Source organism: Physella acuta, unplaced genomic scaffold, assembly GCF_028476545.2.
Source record: "Physella acuta isolate Inbredline_101_S28 unplaced genomic scaffold, ASM2847654v3 ptg001253l, whole genome shotgun sequence".
Classification (NCBI taxonomy): domain Eukaryota; kingdom Metazoa; phylum Mollusca; class Gastropoda; family Physidae; genus Physella; species Physella acuta.
This window is the reverse complement of record NW_026732768.1, coordinates 44,333-65,491: the sequence shown is the minus strand read 5'-3', so window position 1 is coordinate 65,491 and position 21,159 is coordinate 44,333. Positions and strand designations below refer to the sequence as shown.

General features: G+C 33.7%; 1 protein-coding gene across 5 annotated transcripts in view; it reads right to left on the bottom strand.

The window, feature by feature from the left end:
* Positions 1–876: 876 nt before the first annotated feature.
* The window catches only part of LOC131957651 (C-type lectin), a 30,894-nt gene continuing 10,611 nt past the window's right edge, over positions 877–21,159 (bottom strand). For 3 of the 5 annotated variants that reach the window (XM_059322388.1, XM_059322389.1, XM_059322387.1), the window contains exons 4-6: positions 20,019–20,077; positions 16,824–16,915; positions 14,400–14,653 (exon numbers count right to left, since the gene is read on the bottom strand). In XM_059322388.1, the coding sequence (XP_059178371.1) occupies positions 14,586–14,653; positions 16,824–16,915; positions 20,019–20,077 (219 nt within the window). In that variant the 3' untranslated portion in view covers positions 14,400–14,585. Of the gene's footprint in view, positions 1,199–1,482; positions 1,575–2,370; positions 2,430–3,253; positions 3,421–7,388; positions 7,501–11,147; positions 11,270–14,399; positions 14,654–16,823; positions 16,916–20,018; positions 20,078–21,159 lie in introns of those variants that run through there. The other 2 variants (XM_059322384.1, XM_059322386.1) reach the window with 2 other exon arrangements.

Sequence of the window (21,159 nt, the reverse complement as noted above, 5' to 3'; positions counted from 1 at the left end):
CCCCCCCCCCCCCCCACCTCAATTCCTCGCTACGCCTCTGATTGTACTGTTTGTTGATATACGTTTTTACATTCCTTAGTTCAACAACCAAATAAGACCGTTTTTATTTCTGCTTCGTTCTTTATTTTTTTATGGTATTTAATCCAAAACAATCAAGTATTACCTGTCAACCTGTAATTAGTTCTTTAATCAGTTTACGAGTTAAGTCTGTTTAATGGTGCTAATAAAGTTTTAATTAGTTATCTCCAATTTATTTCCGAGTCAGGTGCAGCTGTCGTATTTTATTAAATCGATGAGCGAACAACCTGAACTGATTTTTTTTAGATCAACTAAAATTTTGTTTTTGGTAAATATTGTTGGACTGTGATAGCTTGTGTATAAAACCCTTCAATAATCTTTTAGAGCCTCTCGCAATAACCTTGGCCTTAATAATAAAAACGTATTTATTCTTTAAAGTGTGTCTTTGAATTTTGTTTCTTAAGAATGTGTATTTATCACTAAAATCCACATTAATATTGATAATGAGTGTCTTAAACTTTTGGATACTGTGTTCATTTTTTTCAATCAGAAAAAAAGAAAGAAATAAGTAATGTCTTTACAATACAATTCTAGGACCCTATCAATCAAAAACTTCGATTTCGGCTGAGCATAGTGCTGAGGTCACAGAAATCGGTGAACTCTACTTCAATCGCCTTGTGTTCAACAAGGTCCAAATGGCTTCTTTGTCATATACATCTAAAAAAAAAAGAAGTCACACCTCAGCATATATGTTTTTTGTCTGTTAAAAATATTTATTTCTTTGTATAATAAGGAACAGTATCTCTTTTTGATAATCATGTTCTGAAATGCATCAAAAACTAATGACACAATCACCACTAAAGCGAGGGATGGGCAATTTTATTTGTCGGTTTTATATCATCCACCCCATATGAACGAATTTCTTAACACTTCTTTTTTTTTCTTTTTTTTTTTCTTTCAGCATCAAATGATCTTTGGATCGAAACTTCGACGACACTTGCAAATAGAGCTTAAATTATTTACCACTGTAAATCTTTAAACAAATGTCCACTGAAACAGACAATTTACTCAAAATTCAAGTGCTAGAAATTTCGTCGGAGCTTGATGTATTAAAATTCTGAAGACGCTTTCATGCAGACAAATTTGAACTTTGAGGAGCACGGATAATCATGCCATTTGTCTGTGAAATAACAATTAAGTCATATTGGCCATAATATATAAATATATATTATGTATATACATGTATATATATATATATATATATATATATATATATTTATTTATTTATTTATTTATTTATTTATTTATTATATATAGATATATATATACACGCATGACATACTACATAGGATTGTTGATTTGAATATCCTTATATAGATATAAACACTCAGATGTTTTAAAATCTGCACTATAAATTCAATAAAGTTTGCCTCAAAGTAATTCAGACTTAATATATAAAAGTACCCAAGGTAATGGCTGCTACACAGTTTTCTCCTTCATTCTGAGGCTGACCGACATCCCACTTGAAAAAAGTGGCTTCAGACCCATCACTCCAACTGTGAAAGTTAAACCATAGCTAATAAGATTATTTCACTCTGGGTTATATGCATCTGTGTATCTATACATGTACCGATATATTAAATGTATTCCCAAATATATATATATATATATATATATATATATATATATATATATATATATATATATGTATATATATATATATATATATATATATATACATATATATATATATATATATATATATATATATATATATATATATATATATATATATATATATATATATATATATATATATATATATATATATATATACATTCGTCAATCTTCGCTATAGATTGTAGAACTGTGGTATAATTATTAAACATTTTATTAAACATTTTAGTTTTATTTCACCCTACTGTATTAATTGATACACGTTCTTCTGGGCATATAAGCTAAAAGTATTATTTACTATTTATCCGTTTAATATGTTTCAGCAGTGTGCGTGTATTAAATATTTTCATCACCTTCTTTAGTTGATGTGAAAGAAACAGTAAAAACTTTGCCGACAATCAAAAAAGCGATCCTATTCCATTACTTATAATAAGACAATTCGATGCAAGTAAAATCACGGCATGTGGTGTATAGCCTACTTTTATGGTTCCAAAATCTATATCGTTGACAGAAGGACGGAAAGAAGGACTGACACACTATATACATATATATATAGCACAGCGAGATGTGGATTCGATAAAAGTGACTACATTTGAGAAATTCTCCAAACAAAAGTTGACGACGTTATAAAATGTAGATCTAGATCTAGTATAAGATTGGTTATAAAATGCAAACCTCCATTCGTTGTTGCTAGGGTCTGGTTTATGTAAACCTATCCATACGTGATTGATATCCTGAAAGTAAAGAACCTTGCAAAAGTAAACATTTCTTTCTCGGTGATATTGAAAAGTCTTACCCACCAAATCCTGTCAACCGTCACTTCAATAGTATGTTTAAATGCTTTGGCTCGTATGCTCAAGTTTATGAAAGCCCAATATGAAAAGAACTATGATTATATATAAAATACCGACACCCAAATAAAGTTTTTAAGACTATTTCGATGTATTCACAGAGTTTAGAATTAGCTTTGATGTTTCTAATGAAAATGAATAAAATACATTTCACCTACACAATAAACATCGAAAAGCTAAAAAAGAACTATTTTCTATATACACTTTAGTTTCATAGCTGGACTGTCTTTCTTTCTACAAGTTCTGATTAAATATCTTAATAGATCCTTTAATTTAAACACAGTTGGCATATATGTTAAAGCTTTGAGACGTAATTATTTTTATTACCATTAACTCGATTACAAGGGGAGCTGACTCTAATCACCATTTTCACTATCTTGCCAATAAGACTGTGATTGCTAAAATTGGATAAACCCACAGGCAAATACATTATTGGCACTTAATAAAAATACTCTACGCGCATATCAGAAATACAATAACACTGAGCGCTCATATCAGAAATACAAATGCGTAGAACACACTTACCAGAAATACAAATACACTATTCGCACATATTATTAATACAATTACACAGTACGCACATAGCACAAATGCAAATTCATTTACGTACATATCATTAATACAATATATTACCTAAAATGCAAATTAAAAAATGTAAGTACCAACAGGTTTGTGATACCAAAAAAAACCATCTGCCAGATTTTTACCTTGATTGGTATGTCGTTAACAACGTCATCGTCGAAAATTTGTATCAAAGATCCATCAACACTTTCGCAAAAAGATTTTGCATCTGGCCAAGTTTCCTCTTGATTGCTGGTCATGTAGCATAGATCATTGAAATAAAACCAACCCTCATCAGGACATCTGTCATCATCTTGTAAAACATCATAATCATACACTTATTGTATTTTAGATGATTGAAGGAAAACAAGTCACGGGAAAAAAAATATCACAGGAAAAATGTCACAAATGAATATTTTCATGGAATTTGTTAATACTTTTATGTATTAAATATTCCGAGATTGGTAATCAACTTACGATTAATTAAATGTAATGAAGAGTGTATGTCGTATGTATTGATAAACACACCAAAAAACATTTAGCATGAAGTATGGAGGTTGTAATTATGTTTAATTTAATAGAATGTTCCAATGTCCTCGATTTTCATCGTGTTCTTTTAAATACTAACTTTAAATTAGCATGAAACGACAAATTTCCGTACTTCATCTGACTTGTTGTCCTCTAATATATATATATATATATATATATATATATATATATATATATATATATATATATATATATATATATATATATATATATATATATATATATATATATATATATATATATATATATATATATATGTATATATATGGTTCCATGACAAATGATCTCAGGACAAATGATCTCAGACAAAATATCTCAGACAAAATATCTCACGGACAAATGATCTCAGTACAAATTATTTATATATATATATTTATATAATATATATATATATCAAAGGACTAGCGAGGGGGCAACAGGGGATGCGGACCGAACTTTCATTATCATTCGAATTAAATAACTGATTAATTAGAATTAAGTAGACTTTAAAGAGCAAATTTGACAAGCCCCAACAAAAGGGTGGGGGGGGGGGGGGGGGGCGGCGGACGACGACAACACCATGACGTAAACCTGTTATATCCAGCAGTATCAATAACAAATATAGAGAAACATCGTTAGTATTATCTGAACACAGAATAACGACATTGCCTTGAATGGGGGGAGGGGGGGGGGTGTTACATAAAGAAAAAATTCAAAAATTTTCCAATGGAAAATGGTTTTGTTGAGAATCGTAATAACTTATATATCAATCCAAGTCTGTGTGACTGAGGAGGGTGACACCATATTTTATAATCTACTGCAAACACAACGATTTTCGCAACTAAATTAATAGCTGTCAGTGTTAAGCCCAAAAATGATATTTCTAGGTGGGTTTAAAGGAATGGACGCCATTTGACAAAAAGTTAGGGGGGGTGACACCAAAAAGAACGTATAAAGATTTGTGTATCATTCGATCAAGCAAATTATTATAAAAGAGCCTACAAATGTGTGTACTTCTAGGTAGGTGTGTGTATGTGTGTGGTGTGTGTGGGGGTTGTGTGTGTGGTGTGTGTTTGTGGTGTGAGTGTGTGTGCGTGTGTATGTGTGTGGTGTGGGGGGTTGTGGTGGGTGGGTGTGCGTGCGTGTGTGTGCGCTTGTGCGTGTGTGTGTGTGTTTGTGTTTGTGTGTGTGTATGTGTATGTTGACAAGATTGGAAAACTATGTTTTTCCGACTCAGGGAGGTGTAAAACGTCGAGATTTGCAAAAATCTCGATTTTTTTTTTCACGACTTTCGCTATACCTCGTATATGTGAGAAAGTAAAAAGCATGTCACAAATTAGCACAACTTTTGTAAATAAATTAAGTCAGTTAGAACTTTAAATTTTGTACATATTAAGCTTTTGATTATGTTAAATTATAATAACTTGATTACAAATTTTGTATACCCATAAAAGCTAAAAAGATTTTAGCAAATTAAAACGTTGTAAAAAAGAATGTTCGCTATGTTACTAATTTTCTTATAAATAATAGGGGTCTCCAAACTACGGTCCACTGACCGAATGCGGCCTGCTAGGCCCTCTCATCCGGCCCGCGGAGATCTTTTTTTCCACGCAAAAAATATTTGTTGGTTGTGGCTCAGGAACTTTACCCAGAAATTTCAAAAAAAAATTGTAAATGTAATTCTGGGGGCAAATACCATTGCCCGCCGTTTTGCAGACATGGGTGAAAACATGTTCCACCTCTCAACTTCATTTTTGGTGTGGATGGAAGATATGAAAATAACACAAGCGCTGGCTTCCCTACATAGCATGTATGACAACGTTACCGGAGAGGATATATTCAGTGAGTTAAAAAAAACATTTGCTGATTTTTAACTTGGACTGGACTAACCTCAGTTACCTGACTGTTGAAGGAGGAAAGTACATGAGTGGCGTAAAGAAATGATTGGTTTGACACGAGAATAAGAAAAAACATTCTACAATTAATGTTCCTGCAATGTAATATTCCCCAGCAAACTTTGTGTGCTAAATATATGGACATTGCTGAATCTCGTGGTAAAGCTTCTGAATTTAATAAGGTCACATAAGTTCAACAATAGGCAGTTCAGATAAATGTTTAAAAATACACATAATCGCAACATTTACTATTTTACACAGCAGTTAAGATAACTAAGTCGTGGGAAAGTTCTGGGCAGAGTATTTAAATTAAGAAAGGAAATAGATGACATCCTGGCAAGTAAAGTCAAGCCACGGCCATTAATATCTGATGAAATGTGGGTATAGAAATTGGCTTATGCTGCTGACATAGCTAATCATTTAAAATTTTTGAACCTAAGACTACAAGGAGAGTAAAATCTAGTTTCTGTTCTATAGACACAACGAAAGGCATTCAGATACAAACGTCTTGTTTTTGTAACTAGTACAGGCAGTAGCGTAGCGAGGGGGGGACACATTTCCCCGTGCGCCGACCTTAGGGGGCGCCAAAATGGGTTGGAAAAATAAATTGAAAGGTTGAGGGGGGTGAAAATTGAAAGTTCGAGGGGGGTGCAAATGGAAATCTCGAGGGGGTGCAAATCGAAAGTTTGAGGTGGGGGGTGCAAATGGAAATCTCGAGGGGGTGCAAATCGAAAGTTTGAGGGGGGAGGGTGAAAAATAGACATCTCGAGGGGGGGGGGTGCCAATTGAAAAGTTTGTCCCCGGGCGCCGGGAAGGGTCGCTACGCCTCTGAGTACAGGCCCAAAAATTGGCGCACTTTCAACAGTACAAAGTCATTATGGCTGAAGCAACAGCTGAGATCCCCACGTCATTTCAATGCGAGATCATCAAGGACCTCCAGATGCAGTTTCATAGCGGTTTTCTGACTTGGATTAAAGGAAGAAGAAGTGAGACTGTTTTAAACCCATTTGAAGCAGATGTGGCCATTTGCCCAGATGAACTGCAAGTGGAGGTCATTGAATTGCAAGCAAATGACCTCGTTTGGAGACAAGTTTACAGAAGCGCGGGTGTGTCAAAACGTCTGCATTAAAGTACCTTTCAAATTCTGGAACAACGTAGCTGTGTGAACAAGCATTTTCAAAAATAAAATACGTGTTGAATAATTTGAGAAGAAACTTGGACCTCGAGTGTGCTCGGCCCCCGACAGTATTTCTTTCAGACTTTTTCTCCAGGGGGAGGGGTAGGGCACTTGAAATTTGTATGGATTATATCTTTAAATTATATTTCGTTGGGGGAGGGGGTAGGGGGGGGGTAAGCGTTCTTCGGGGGGGGGGGGTGAGGTTCGCAACCAAAAGAGATGCCTGGAAGAAACTCTGATATTTGATAGTTAAAACGGCCCTCGGGCTGAAAAGTTTGGAGACCCCTTGCGTTAAACTTTAAACGTTGATGTTCAGTCTAAAGCGCGTAGTTTAAAAACATAATTAAAAACACCCAGAAAAAAAAAGATTTATGTGAATACATATATACATGCGTATACACCGAAAATACAATGGTAAATAAATATAGATATAGAATATATATATATATATATATATATATATATATATATATATATATATATATATATATATATATATATGTATATATATATATGTATATATATATATGTATATATATATATATATATATATATATATATATATATATATGTATATATATATATATATATATATATATATATATATATATATATATATATATATATATATATATATATATATATATATATATATGTATATATATATGATTATTGAGTTACCTGCATCCGTTAGCGGTAATGTAGCAATCACGAAGAAAGCAAGCACATTTTTCAGGATATTTATTTTTAACATTTTCAGGGCTTTGGTGATTAAGAATCTAACCAATCAAACCTGCAGTGTAAAGAGCACAAATCAAAAGTTTACATTTTTTAGTGATTAATTGTAGCATTTTATTATAATGGCATGTTGTTTTTATTTTATAGTAAAGTATTTATAAAACATTTTAATACTAGTAAAAGCATGGATCACTCAGGAAGTATTTGAAATATTTTTTTTAAACTAGCGTGACCGTCCGCGTGTTGCTGCAGTCCATAAGAAAATATGACGTAATATTTTATGAGGGTTTCAACATTGCTTTACCAATTCTATATTCTCAGACGCATGACATTGTTTTTTTTTCAAACTAAATTATTTGAATGTAAAAAATGCTGCGCCGTATTTTTTGGATCATACTTGTCGAGAGCACGGGTTTGCCCACATAACCGCCCAGTTCGTGCTGTATGGAAGTCTTAAGTGTACGTTAATCGCTCTCCGTAATAGTGAGGTAGAACAAACGTCAGCAACCGCCCGATTGTCAGGAACGTAGAGGGGCGCACATGGGAGCCCCCTGTTACACTACCGCAGACGGCACCTGTCTCGGTTTAATTATCGAATGCTGTGTGCCACCGTGTCAATATTGCTCATAGGATAGTGTTATGATTAGGCATGTTGTTGCGAACGAATATTGTTTTTGAAAGATATAATGAACGCATGAACATGTGAAGCGGTACGCAGAAATGTGACGTTTGAGTGTAGGTTCGTTGTTGCCGAAGAAGTTTAGGGTAGTCTTGTTCTTGTTGTCTTAGGGTGAGGTCGTGTATGTAGTCAAGTCTCAGTTACGTTTGCTTAAATCGTTGTATGTGTTACTATGGTACAATAAACAGTGAAGTTAACTAATGTCATTCTATTAAGTCATTTGTTAACATTTGTGCCGTCGTGCTTATCAGAACTCTATGAGGAACAAAGAATTGGTTAGATGGGAACATGACAGTAGTGTAAACTGCAAAACTACGGGATACATAGACCCCAGGTATAAACGATAGCCCGGGCGACAAATCGCACCCTATCAATTTAGTGAACGACTAAATCAACACATAGTATCAACAGCCTATCGCACTCTTTAAAACGAACGTATGCGCCATAGCGCTAATACGATAGCCCGGGGCGCCCCATCGCACCATGTTAGGTCCCCGGAGACCACGCCTGATTCGAAATAAGTCAACGATTGCGTCTTTAGTTTAAAGCGTTTTTTAAACGAACGTAGACGCCATAGTGCTCGCTGAGGAACCCGGGGAACTTCGAGGCACGCAACTGCCGGCGCCTCAAGGCAGAATGTCCAATTAATGGATACCAAGTGCAAAGACAGCCTCTCTAAAATTCTAGGCGCCAAACAGTGTATTGACAAAAGTCGCCTCCTCCTGGGCGCCGCCCATAAGAAATTATAATTTTATATTTCGTAGTATCCTTCTCGTGAGTAATTTCATCGCCTGCCTAAAGTTTCAGAACACTCGGATGAACGATGTCTGACCGTATTCGACTTTTTTTATATACCGTATATAGAGTGAAATCACACACTGCCGGGGCGCCACCCTTGCTAATTTGAGAGGTTTTTTGTTTTAACAGAAACCTCTCCAAGAGTATTCTCAACAATTTCCCAAACTTTTATGGCGATTCGATGAAAGGTAAAGCAATACACAAATAGACAGACAGAATAACAGAGATACATTGGCTTTATATGTTTAAAAAAATAATATAGATTGTACAAATATAGTTTTGTTTCATTGTGTAAATTTTAGATGTATTTAAAACTCTAAAACGTTGTCAAACTTACGAACTCCAGATTAGAATTTGTTTATCTAAATGTGCATCAGAAACTTAAAACCGAAGATAAATATCATGAATTATTAATACTAATAGTTTCGCTGTCTGTCTATGTATCTATCTGTCTGACAATACTCTAGAGAAAACACAAACAATTTAAAAACTTTCACAGTGAAACGAAAACGAAATATGACGTCACATTTAGCATATAGTAGAAAATAATATCAAACCGGAGAGTGCACACAGTAATATGACGTCATTGATTCTCGAGTAAACATTTAATAAAAAGGCAATTTTGTCTAATCTAAGTGGTTTGCGTGAAGAGTTGCTTTTATACAATTCTTCGGGTAGGGGCGAAGCCCCACCCCCGCGTAAGAACGTCTGAGCCCCCCCCCCCCTCCCCAATTCAAAAGAAATTTCTTCATCGATACTCTATAATAAAATTACCGCCAAATTAATGTGTCTAATCTAAAAAGTGGTTTGCTTGCAGTTTCTTTCGTGCAATTCTTCGGGTAGTGGCTAAGCGCGACACCAGTGTTTCTTTCAAACTTTTTCCTCCCCGGAGGGGGAAACTTTTTCTAATCTAAACAGTGTTTGGCGTGCAGTTTTTTTCATGCATCTCTTCCCCGCCCAGGTTCTTCCTTAAGTTTGTATGATCTACAAATGCGACCAGTGTTTCTTTCAGACTTTTTCCTCCCCGGCGAGGGGTGAGGGTACTTGAATTTTTTTTGGGGGGGCGGGGGTAGAATTTTCTGGGAGGGGGCGGACACTGGAAAAAGTATATAGTTATTTTCGTTGAATGGGACGGTAGACATGTTTTGGGTGTGTTGGGGGGGGGGGGGGGGGCGGAGCCTCCTCCTCCCAAGTAGAGTTGCCTAAAAGAAACTCTAAATGCGACTTTTGTCATGAATGAGATTAGGTGCATGGTTCAGGGATATGCCTATGACTATATTTTGTATAACTTAAAGTACCGATTCTGGATAAAAATCCGTTTTCAATGTCATTTTTTGTTTCCGGTTAACTTGAATTAAGGTGGTGATTTTGGTTTTGGTTTTAGTTTAGAGAAAATAGACAGCACTATCAACCTAGCGCCCGTTGTATCCTTCGTCAACGGGCCATTTTTCTCGTTAATACTAATAGTTTCGCTGTCTGTCTATCTATCTATGTATCTGTCTGACAAGAACGCTCTAGAAAAAAACACAAGCAAATTTGAAACATGCATAGTTAAACGAAAACGAAACATGATGTCACGTTGTATGATCTACAAATGTGACCAGTGTTTCTTTCAGACTTTTTTCCTCCTCGGAGAGGGGTGGGGGTAATTGAAATTTTCGGGGGCGGGGGTAGAATTTTCTGGGAGGGGCGGACACTGGGAAAAGTATATAATTATATTTCGTTGAATGGGACGGTAGACATGTTTGGGGGGTAGTTGGTTTTAGTTTAGAGAAAATAGACAGCACTATCAACCTAGCGCCCGTTGTATCCTTCCTCAACGGGCCATTTTTCTCGTATTTTATAACAACATAAATTAAGATACATTTTATGAATATCTTTACCATAACATAATATAAGTAACTTTTATTAATATCTTTACTGTGACGGAATTTAAAATGAATTTCATGAATGTTTTTACTGTAACATAATTTTAGAAAAATTTTATGAATGTTTTTTACTGTAACATATCTTAAGATAAATTAATAAGCATTTATTTCTGTAACGGTTAAATTATAATATAAATATTATATGAATATTTGTACTTTAACATAAATACGATAAATTTTATGAATAGTTTTCTTGTAACATTCCTGAAAAATATATCCAGGTGAAATCTACTTTAACTGTTACATTTCCATAATAGAATTGTTCTCCCATGCTAACTACTATGCAAGAAAACTTACCGTTTCAGAGACAGGCTATGTATCATGTGCTTGTCTTGGTCAAGCTTTATATAAGTTCAAATTCAAGTCAGTAACGTGTTCGTTTTTGATTGGCCAGCTAAAGTTGATAGCCTCTTTTTTATCTGCATTGAAAAGCCCATTAAATATTTTAAAAATAATGCATAGTGTAATTAAAATTAATATGGTTATAAACTGCAGATGGTTTGTTTATTTTCGGACTATAAAATGGATTGAATGTATTTGACGTTTTAGTATTTTCGGTAATTAAAGACAATTTATTTAAAATGCAAACCAATTTAGTTTTCACGAGGTAATGGCGACATAAACGATGACACGCTGATATTGATAAGCTAACATACATTTTATTATTAACAAAATGTAAAAACGTAGGAACACCGACACACGGCTAAATTACTTACGCACAATCAAATGTGCAGCTATTGTTCTATTGGTATCACACACGTACACACACACACGTACAAATACACATACTTACACAATCGTAGGCTGTTGTATGATAATTTGCTTGATCAATAATATGCAGATTTGTAAATTTTCTATGTGGTTTCAATCCAATCCACTTCGGTGAATTTTGTATTTGGAGACACAACCCAAATTTTTGTCAAATGGCGTCAATTCGTGTAAACATATTAATTCACATACAAAAAGCATTTAGGGTCCTAACTCTAACATTTATTAATTCCATTTTAAAAAATCATTGTTTTTGTAATAAATTATACAATTTGGTGGCACACCCCCCCCCCCCACCCATCACAAACTGGGATTGACATATAAATTATTTCGATTCACAACAAAACATTTTTCCCTTAGGCAACGTGTAGCTATTTTGCTATTTCTTGCCTTGGTGTCACCTCCTCTAAATTATGTCACACGGTGCGGTCAGCACCCGTTCTTCCCCCCCCCCCACCTCACCCCCTCACTACGCCTCTGATTATACTGTTTGTTGATATACATTTTTATATTCCTTAGTTCAACAACCAAATAAGACAGTTTTTATTTCTGCTTCGTTCTTGATTTTTTATGGTATTTCCTCCAACACACTTTTTAATGATGACTTAACGACTATTTTGCTTTCTTTTGATGACTTGACGACTATTTTGCTTGCTAACGATGACTTGACGACTATTTTGCCTGCTAACGATGAATTTACGGCTATTTGACTTACTGCTGATGACTTGACGACTAATTTGCTTGCTATTGATGACTTGATGGCTTTTTGGCTTCTTACTGGTGACTTGGCGGTTATTTGGCTTTCTCCTCATGACTTGACGACTATATGACTTTCTACTGATGACTTGACGACTTTTTGGTTTTCTACTGATGACTTGACGACTATTTTGCTTTTCTTTTGATGACTTGACGACTATTTTGCTTGCTAACGATGACTTGACGACTATTTTGCTTGCTAACGATGACTTGACGACTATTTTGCTTGCTACTGATGACTTGATGGCTGTTTGGCTTCCTACTGGTGACTTGGTGGTTATTTGGCTTTCTCCTCATGACTTGACGACTATATGACTTACTACTGATGACTTGATGACTTTTTAATGATGACTTAACGACTATTTTGCTTTCTTTAATTACCTGTCAACCTGTAATTAGGTCTTTACTCAGTTTACGAGTTAAGTCCTTTTAATGGTGCTAATAAAGTTTTAATTAGTTATCTCCAATTTATTACCGAGTCAGGTGCAGCTGTCGTATTTTATTAAATCGATGAGCGAACAACCTGAACTGATTTTTTCTTTTTTTTTTTGAGGTCAACTCAAATTTTGTTTTTGGCAAATATTGATGGACTGTGATAACTTGTGTACAAAACCCTTAAATAATCTTTTAGAGTCGCTCGCAATAACCTTGACAGTAATAATAAAAATGTTTTTATTCTACAAAACGTGTCTTTGATTTGTGTTTCTAAAGAGTGTGTTTATCACTAAAATTCTCTCATAATGAGTTTCTTGCACTTTTGGATATTTGTCCATTTTGTTTTAAGAATATAAGAAATAATAAAGTAATGTGTTTAAAATACAGTTTTATGATCATACAAATGAAAAACTTCGATTTCGGCTGTGCATAGTGCTGAGGTCACAGAAATCGGTGAAATCTACTTCAATCGCCGTGTGTTCAACCAGGTCCAAATGGCTTCTTTATCATCTATATATATACTACTAAAACTCAAGTTTGTTTACATGTTTGAATATTTATTTTTTTGTTTGTTTTGTTTTTTTTTTGTCTGATATCGTACTGTAGAAAATCTACGCTATATAGAGAGCTGTAAAATAGTATGCGGGTAGAGAACAGTTTTTCTTTTCAGACATACTGTTAATCACAAATTTATTTAAAGACGTTAATTATTTATTGATTTATTCATAGGTAGATTAACCACATTAATTTTTACTGAATAGTGACGTTTGATAAATCATTTTTTTTATTGTTTTTCTGATTTGTTATTGGGGAGAATCTGCATTATGTGTAGAGCTGTAAAATAGGATTTTGGATGGTAAATATTGTTCCTTCTTAAACACACTGTTAATTACAAACTAATTTAAAGCCTTTAATTAATTTATTGATATATTCATAGGTAGATTAATCACATTAGTTATCAAAGTTTAGAAAAATAAATTATGTAATAGTACAAGGATTTATTTTCGTTTTACGACAATGTTTTCAATTATTTTTTTTTCTTAAGGCCTATATGTGAATGATAAGTTTGACTATTAGGACCTCGCGGAGCACAGGGCAGGTGAAGTAGAGTTCACCTGTTTCTATGTTCTTAGCATATGAATGGATAGTGTGGTCAGAGCCATGCTCGGCCGGAATCGTTTTTTTTTTATTCAAACATGTCTGAGACTTGGCGGGACACTGGGCAGGTAAAGTAGAGTTTAGTAGAGTTTTTTAAATATAAAAAACCTCTTTTTGAATGTGGGGTCTGGTTATTTTGCGATGATAAGTGCTGACTGACGTGATGTCATTTATGGATGACCCCCGAAACCCACAGTTATCTAACTAGATAACGGGTAGTCTAGTATACATCTAAAAAAGAAAGCACACCTCAGCATATATGTTTTTTGTCTGTTAAAATATTGATTTCTTTGAATAATAAGGAACAGAATCTCTTTATGATAATCATTTTCTGAAATGCATCAAAAACTAATGACACAATCACCCCTAAAGCGAGGGATGGGCAATTTTATTTGTCGGTCTTATATCATCCACCCCATATGAACGAATTTCTAAACACTTCTTTTTTTTCTTATTTTTATTTCTTTCAGCATCAAATGATCTTTGGATCGAAACTTCGACTACACTTGCAAATAGAGCTTAATTTATTTACCACTGTAAACCTTTAAACAAATGTCCATTGAAACAGACAATTTACTCAAAATTCAATTGGTCGAACTTTCGTCGGAGCTTGATGTACTAAAAAGAAGACTCTTTCTGGCAGACAAATTTGAACTTTGCGGAGCACGGGTAATCATGCCATTTGCCTGTGAAATGACAAGACCATATACATGTTATTATTGCCTTTAAAAAACATTTCGGATGTAATTTGAAATACAAATGTTTAAACTAATCAAAGTGGTGATACACATTTATATCTCACGCATGCTATTTAAAATTCAATATATATATATATATATATATATATATATATATATATATATATATATATATATATATATATATATATATATATATATATATATATATATATGTAACGGTCAAAGCCCGAAGTGCGGCCAAAGCCCGCATTAGCCGGCCAATGTGCGCACTGGCCGGGATGACCTGCTCAATGTTCTATCTAGACTAATTTGTGATCGCGTTTTTATTATTCTGTGTGCGGTTTCATTGTGAGTAACGTGTTGTTTAGCTCTTGTTTGTATACCATTTTATATGCAAGGCGACATGGACCAAAAGGGCCGTCAGACCATGAGACAGACATAGCAGATGGCTGTCAAAAGAAAAAAATAATTAAATCCATGTTAGTTTCCATATATGGGCTACAACTGTATGTGACAGCCTCCTCCATGAAAAAATTGTAGTGCAGCTCATTATTGTGGATCCTGTGGCAACGATGTCCATGCTATTTGCGGAATACCCAATGAAGCAGACCAAGGGTACGGAAGAAATATTACCTGCAGATTGTGTAACAATAGGTCAGCAGCTCATACTAGCTTGCAAACTCAAGGTGCTACGATGCTTAAAAATCAAATACAAAATTTAAACAAGCTGAAGTGGGTGAAAATGTAGGCATCCGTATACCAGATGTTGACAGAGGTCGCGGTGATCCCAATAGCGTCATTTCACTTGTAATGAGCGTCGAGGGCGCTTTCTACAAGCTAGGAACGGAACATGATGTTCTAAAACAACTGTATTCTAGAAGTGAGTTTTCAATTCTTCACGAAAAACTGCTCTTATTTGTCGTCAGTTGGCACTGAGGAAAAATCAATACAAACCCCAAGAGCTATTTCAGAGTTTGGCCGGTCCACCATGACAAGTTCGAGGATTGGCCGGCCAAAGACCGAAATCATGCAAAGTTTCGGACTTTGACCGGTCAATTGGAGGCGATATATATGCGCGCATTGGCCTGCCAATGCGCACATTGACCGACTTCAGGCTTTGACCGTAATATATATATATATATATATATATATATATATATATATATATATATATATATATATATATATATATATATATATATATATATATATATATATATATATATATATATATATATATATATATATATATATATATATATATATATATATTGCAAAAGGACCTATAAGACCTCAAATCGGTGGGACTATATACGATTTTTTAAATTTAGCTGGATATCTCAGACATGAGTAGGTACATGATGTTTGTAAGCCGCTATCGTTATAATAATGATACTAATCCTATAGTGATTAGTAATTAATGTGAATTAAAATTTCGTGAATTAAAAAAGCAGACAAGTTGTCATGTTGTAATATCTATGATTATTTGGAACTTAATCTGCACTATGCGGGTTATCTAATAGAACGTCTATTTTGCATTATCTAGTCCCTTTTTATCAGTTGTATGGAATGTTTAGTCATTTTATAAAATACCAGCCTCTCTCAAATATTATGAGTAAAATGTATTTTCTAGAAGGATTGAATAACAACAGGGCTATTTACAGAGGGGTACAGAAGCGTAGCTAGATGGGGCGGGGTGCCGCCCCAGGCGCCTGGATAGAAAGAATTTAAAAGCTCATTCTAACCTGCAGTTTTGAATTATAAACAGTTAACGTAATGAAACTTAACGGCTAAAAGCCGTTACATACTGACTTAACTGTTTTCTTCCTTTTTTCTACCTTGATTGTGTAACTGTAAAACAAATACGCTTAAGTAACCCATAAGAAAGTGTATTAAAGCGTATTGTTTAATTGTGTAATATTGTATACAACAATAATTATTTATATATATATATATATATATATATATATATATATATATATATATATATATATATATATATATATATATATATATATATATATATATATATATATATATAAACTCATAACATACTACATTGGAATAAATATAAACACTCAGATGTTTAAAAATCTGCACTATTATTTCAATAAAGTTTGCCTCAAAATAATCCAGATTTTATATTAAAAAGTACCTAAGGTAAGAGCTGCTGCACAGCTTTCTCCTTCATTCTGAGGCTGACCGACATCCCACTTGAAAAAAGTGGCTTCAGACCCATCACTCCAACTGTGAAAGTTAAACCATCGCTAATAAGATTATTTCACTCTGGGTTATAGTATGTACCTATATATCTCTGTATGTGTCGATATATTAAATGTTTTCCCATATATATATATATATATATATATATATATATATATATATATATATATATATATATATTATATATATATATATTTTATATATATATATATATATATATATATATATATATATATATATATATATATATATTATCTATAATATATTATATATATTTTATATATATATATATATATATATATATATATATATATATATATATATATATATATATTATCTATAATATAAGGCTGCTGGTAGTGTGTCAGTCATTCGGTCATCGCTATATATTTTGGAAGTCTCTCCCGGGCGCAGACGGCCGGGAAAACGTGGTGTTCGACGGCGGTTTAGGTGACGCCTTGGGCTCAGGGAGGAGAGATGTCTGGGCGGACGTTCTGGAAGGCGTCGGCTTAATATTTTTTTTACCACAACAAAGTGCTACCGACACCCGTGCGCAGCGCGATGCGCTGAAGGAATACTCGCCCTCGTCCGCGCGCAGCGCGATAAACTCTGAGGTAATATCCATATGCACATCTTAGCGAAGCACGGGTAAAAGCGTTTGTGTAAAAGCGTTTGTAGTTAGGGGTAATATCCATATCCACACCGTAGTGAAGCGCGCAGCCCGGTAAACTCTAAGGATACCGACACACGCGCAGCGCGGTGCGTTCAAGGATTATTCGCCCCAATGCGGGGACCCGCTTGGCGCGGTAAACCCTGAGGAAATAAACATATCCACGTCGTGGCGAAACACGGGTATACGCGCAGCGCGGTGCGCTGAATAAATAAAATTAGTCACCGTGGCGTAGCAGGATTAGATGACGCCCTGTGTTCGGGGAGGAGTGCTGTCTGGTGGACTTTTTTTTTAACGTAACTTCATTTTCGTCAATATCCATATTCGCACCACCACAAAGGGCTACCGATACCCGCATATATATATATATATATATATATATATGGTGACAGGACAAATGATCTCAGGACAAATGATCTCAGACAAAATATCTCAGACAAAATATCTCACGGACAAATGATCTCAAGACAAAGGATCTCAGGACAAATGATCTCAGGACAAATGATCTCAAGGACAAATGATCTCACGGACAAAAGATACCAGGACAAAATATATCAAGACAAATGATACCACGGACAATTGATCTCAGACAAAATATCTCAGACAAAATATCTCACGCCTAAATTTTAATAGTGTATTGGGTGATTTTAATTGATCTGATTTTTTGTTGTTGACTGTCTTATGGTTTTGTTTACTATGTTTAATATTGTTTATAGGCCTATATAATAATTGTAAGAAATGTTTGCCGTAGAAAATAGTCATATTGCACTAAACATTTTAAGGTTAGTATTAGTAATATAGTATACCAAGAAATAATTTCGAACGATAGCGTAGGTGTGCTTGACAAATGTGAGACAATCCAACCATGTCAGGTGGACGAAACTAGATCAAAGAGGATGAAATAACAATAGAGAAACACCTTCGTATCAAGGTGGCAGCCCGCTTTGATGGTAGAGACATGCCTTAAGGGAAAGACATCCGCCCTCCATGGACAATACGACTAGCATATAAAGTCCATTGTTATGCGTCGGTCACACCTTAGTAATCAGGTGACTAATGCTTATTTAAACGACAGCGGTCATCGCGGAGCTAAGTATGTTGTAGTGTGCATCAAACAAAGCAGTATTAATGGTGATTGCTTTGCTATGGTCTCGTTCGTTACCTAGCAGAACGGTATTAGGACATTAGTTTCTGGTGAATTTATGTTTGCCATAAGCAGGCAAAGAGATTTGGAAATGTGAAATTAGGACATGTCGAGCAAGAGCTCACACAATAGATGATCACATAGTATTGGAGAGGTGTGATCATAACGATGTACCTGCCAGAAACGAAACTTACACGTTATGTCTGCGTTGATGATGTAATAAAAACAATAATTTAACGTTACGAACCTTCAGACCCATTCACATTTTGAAAGATATTTCGCGTGTTATGAACATTAATGTTGTATAGCTACCGTTACTTCATTTGTTTTATACATTATCATTTATTATACCATTCAGGCTAAAACAGTAAGTTTGTTTTAATTTTTACTTTTTCAAATCAAATGCTACTACAATTGCTTAATACACCTTTTGATGGTTTGTTAGGTTTCACTAATTCATTTTATTCACAATTATTATACGTAAACAAAGTAAACAAAACCATATTAACGGTCAATAAAAAGAGTTCAACTAAAATCATCGTAAATACTATTAAAATTTCTCTGTGAGATATTTTGTCTGAGATATTTTGTCTGAGATCATTTGTCCATGATATCATTTGTCCTGATATATTTTGTCCTGGTATCTTTTGTCCGTGAGATCATTTGTCCTTGAGATCATTTGTCCTGAGATCATTTGTCCTGAGATCATTTGTCCGTGAGATATTTTGTCTGAGATATTTTGTCTGAGATCATTTGTCCTGAGATCATTTGTCATGGAACCATATATATATATATATATATATATATATATATATATATATATATATATATATATATATATATATATATATATATATGTGTGTATATATATATATATATATATATATATATATATATATATATATATATATATATATATATATATATATATATATTCATATATACATATATTTTATTTATATATATATATATATATATATATATATATTCATATATACATATATTTTATATATATATATATATATATATATATATATATATATATATATATATATATATATATATATATATATATATATATATATATATATATATATATATTGGGGGGTACAGTAATATATATATGGGGTATATAATATATGTGTTGCGTATATATAGATATATATATATATATAGGCCTACATGAATATATATATATAGCACAGCGAGATTCGGGGAAAGTGACTACATTGGAGGAATTCTCTAAACAAAATTTGACGACATTATAAAATGTAGATCTAGATTTAGTGAAAGATTGGTTAAAAAATGCAAACCTCCATTCGTTCTTCTTAGGGTCTGGTTTATGTAAACCTATCCATACGTGTTTGATATTCTGAAAGTAAAGAACCTTGTAAAAGTAAGAATTTCTTTCTCGGTGATATTGAAATAAAGTCTTACCCACCGTGCCCTGTCAACCATCACTTCAAGAGTATGTGTAATAAAAGTAATTTGTTTGGCTCGTATGTACAAGTTTATGAAAGCCCAATATAAAAAGAACTATGATGAAATATAAAATACCGATACCCGCATAAAGATAATAAGACTATTACAATGTTTTCACAGAATTTAAAATTAGATTTGATGTTTCGAATGAAAATGAATAATATAAATAATATAAATTTCACGTACACAAAAAACATCGGAAGGCTAATAAGAACTTTTTTCTATACACACTTCACAGTTTCATAGCTTGAGTATCTTTCTTTCCACAAGTTCTAATTAAATATCTTAATAGATCCTTTGATTTAAACGCTAGTATACATGTTAAAGCTTTAAGACGTAATCAGTGGCGTAGCGAGGTCGGGTGTCACCCGGTGCGGCACTTAATGGTGTCAACCCCAGAGGCGTAGCGACCCTTCCCGGGGACAGACTTTCAAATTTTCGATTTGCACCCCCCCCCCTAAATTTTAGATTTGCACCCCCCCTCAAACTTCCTATTTGCACCCACCCCCCTCAAGTTTTTCTCTATATATTTTGCTATTTTTTTGCCTTGGTGTCACCCCCCTCTAAATGGTGTCACCAGAGGCGTATCCAGGTTTTCGTTGTAGGGGGAGCGAAAAGAACAAAAAAAGGCGCCGAATTTTTAACACGTTCTATATACGTGTATAATATATATATATATATATATATATATATATATATATATATATATATATATATATATATATATATATATATGTATATATATATATAATTACTAGATGTATGCCATTACTTCGCTATGATGTAAAAGAAATTGAAAGTAGCACTCTGAAGAAATAAGAAAAAACACACAATGTAGGCCGACAAAACAACAATTGTATCAATCTAAACAAAACAAAATATACACACGCTACAACAAAAACAATGAACGTAACACAATCTGTTTTGTAATTCTTGTAAAAATAATTTCTTACATAATAATTCCTGGGAAAT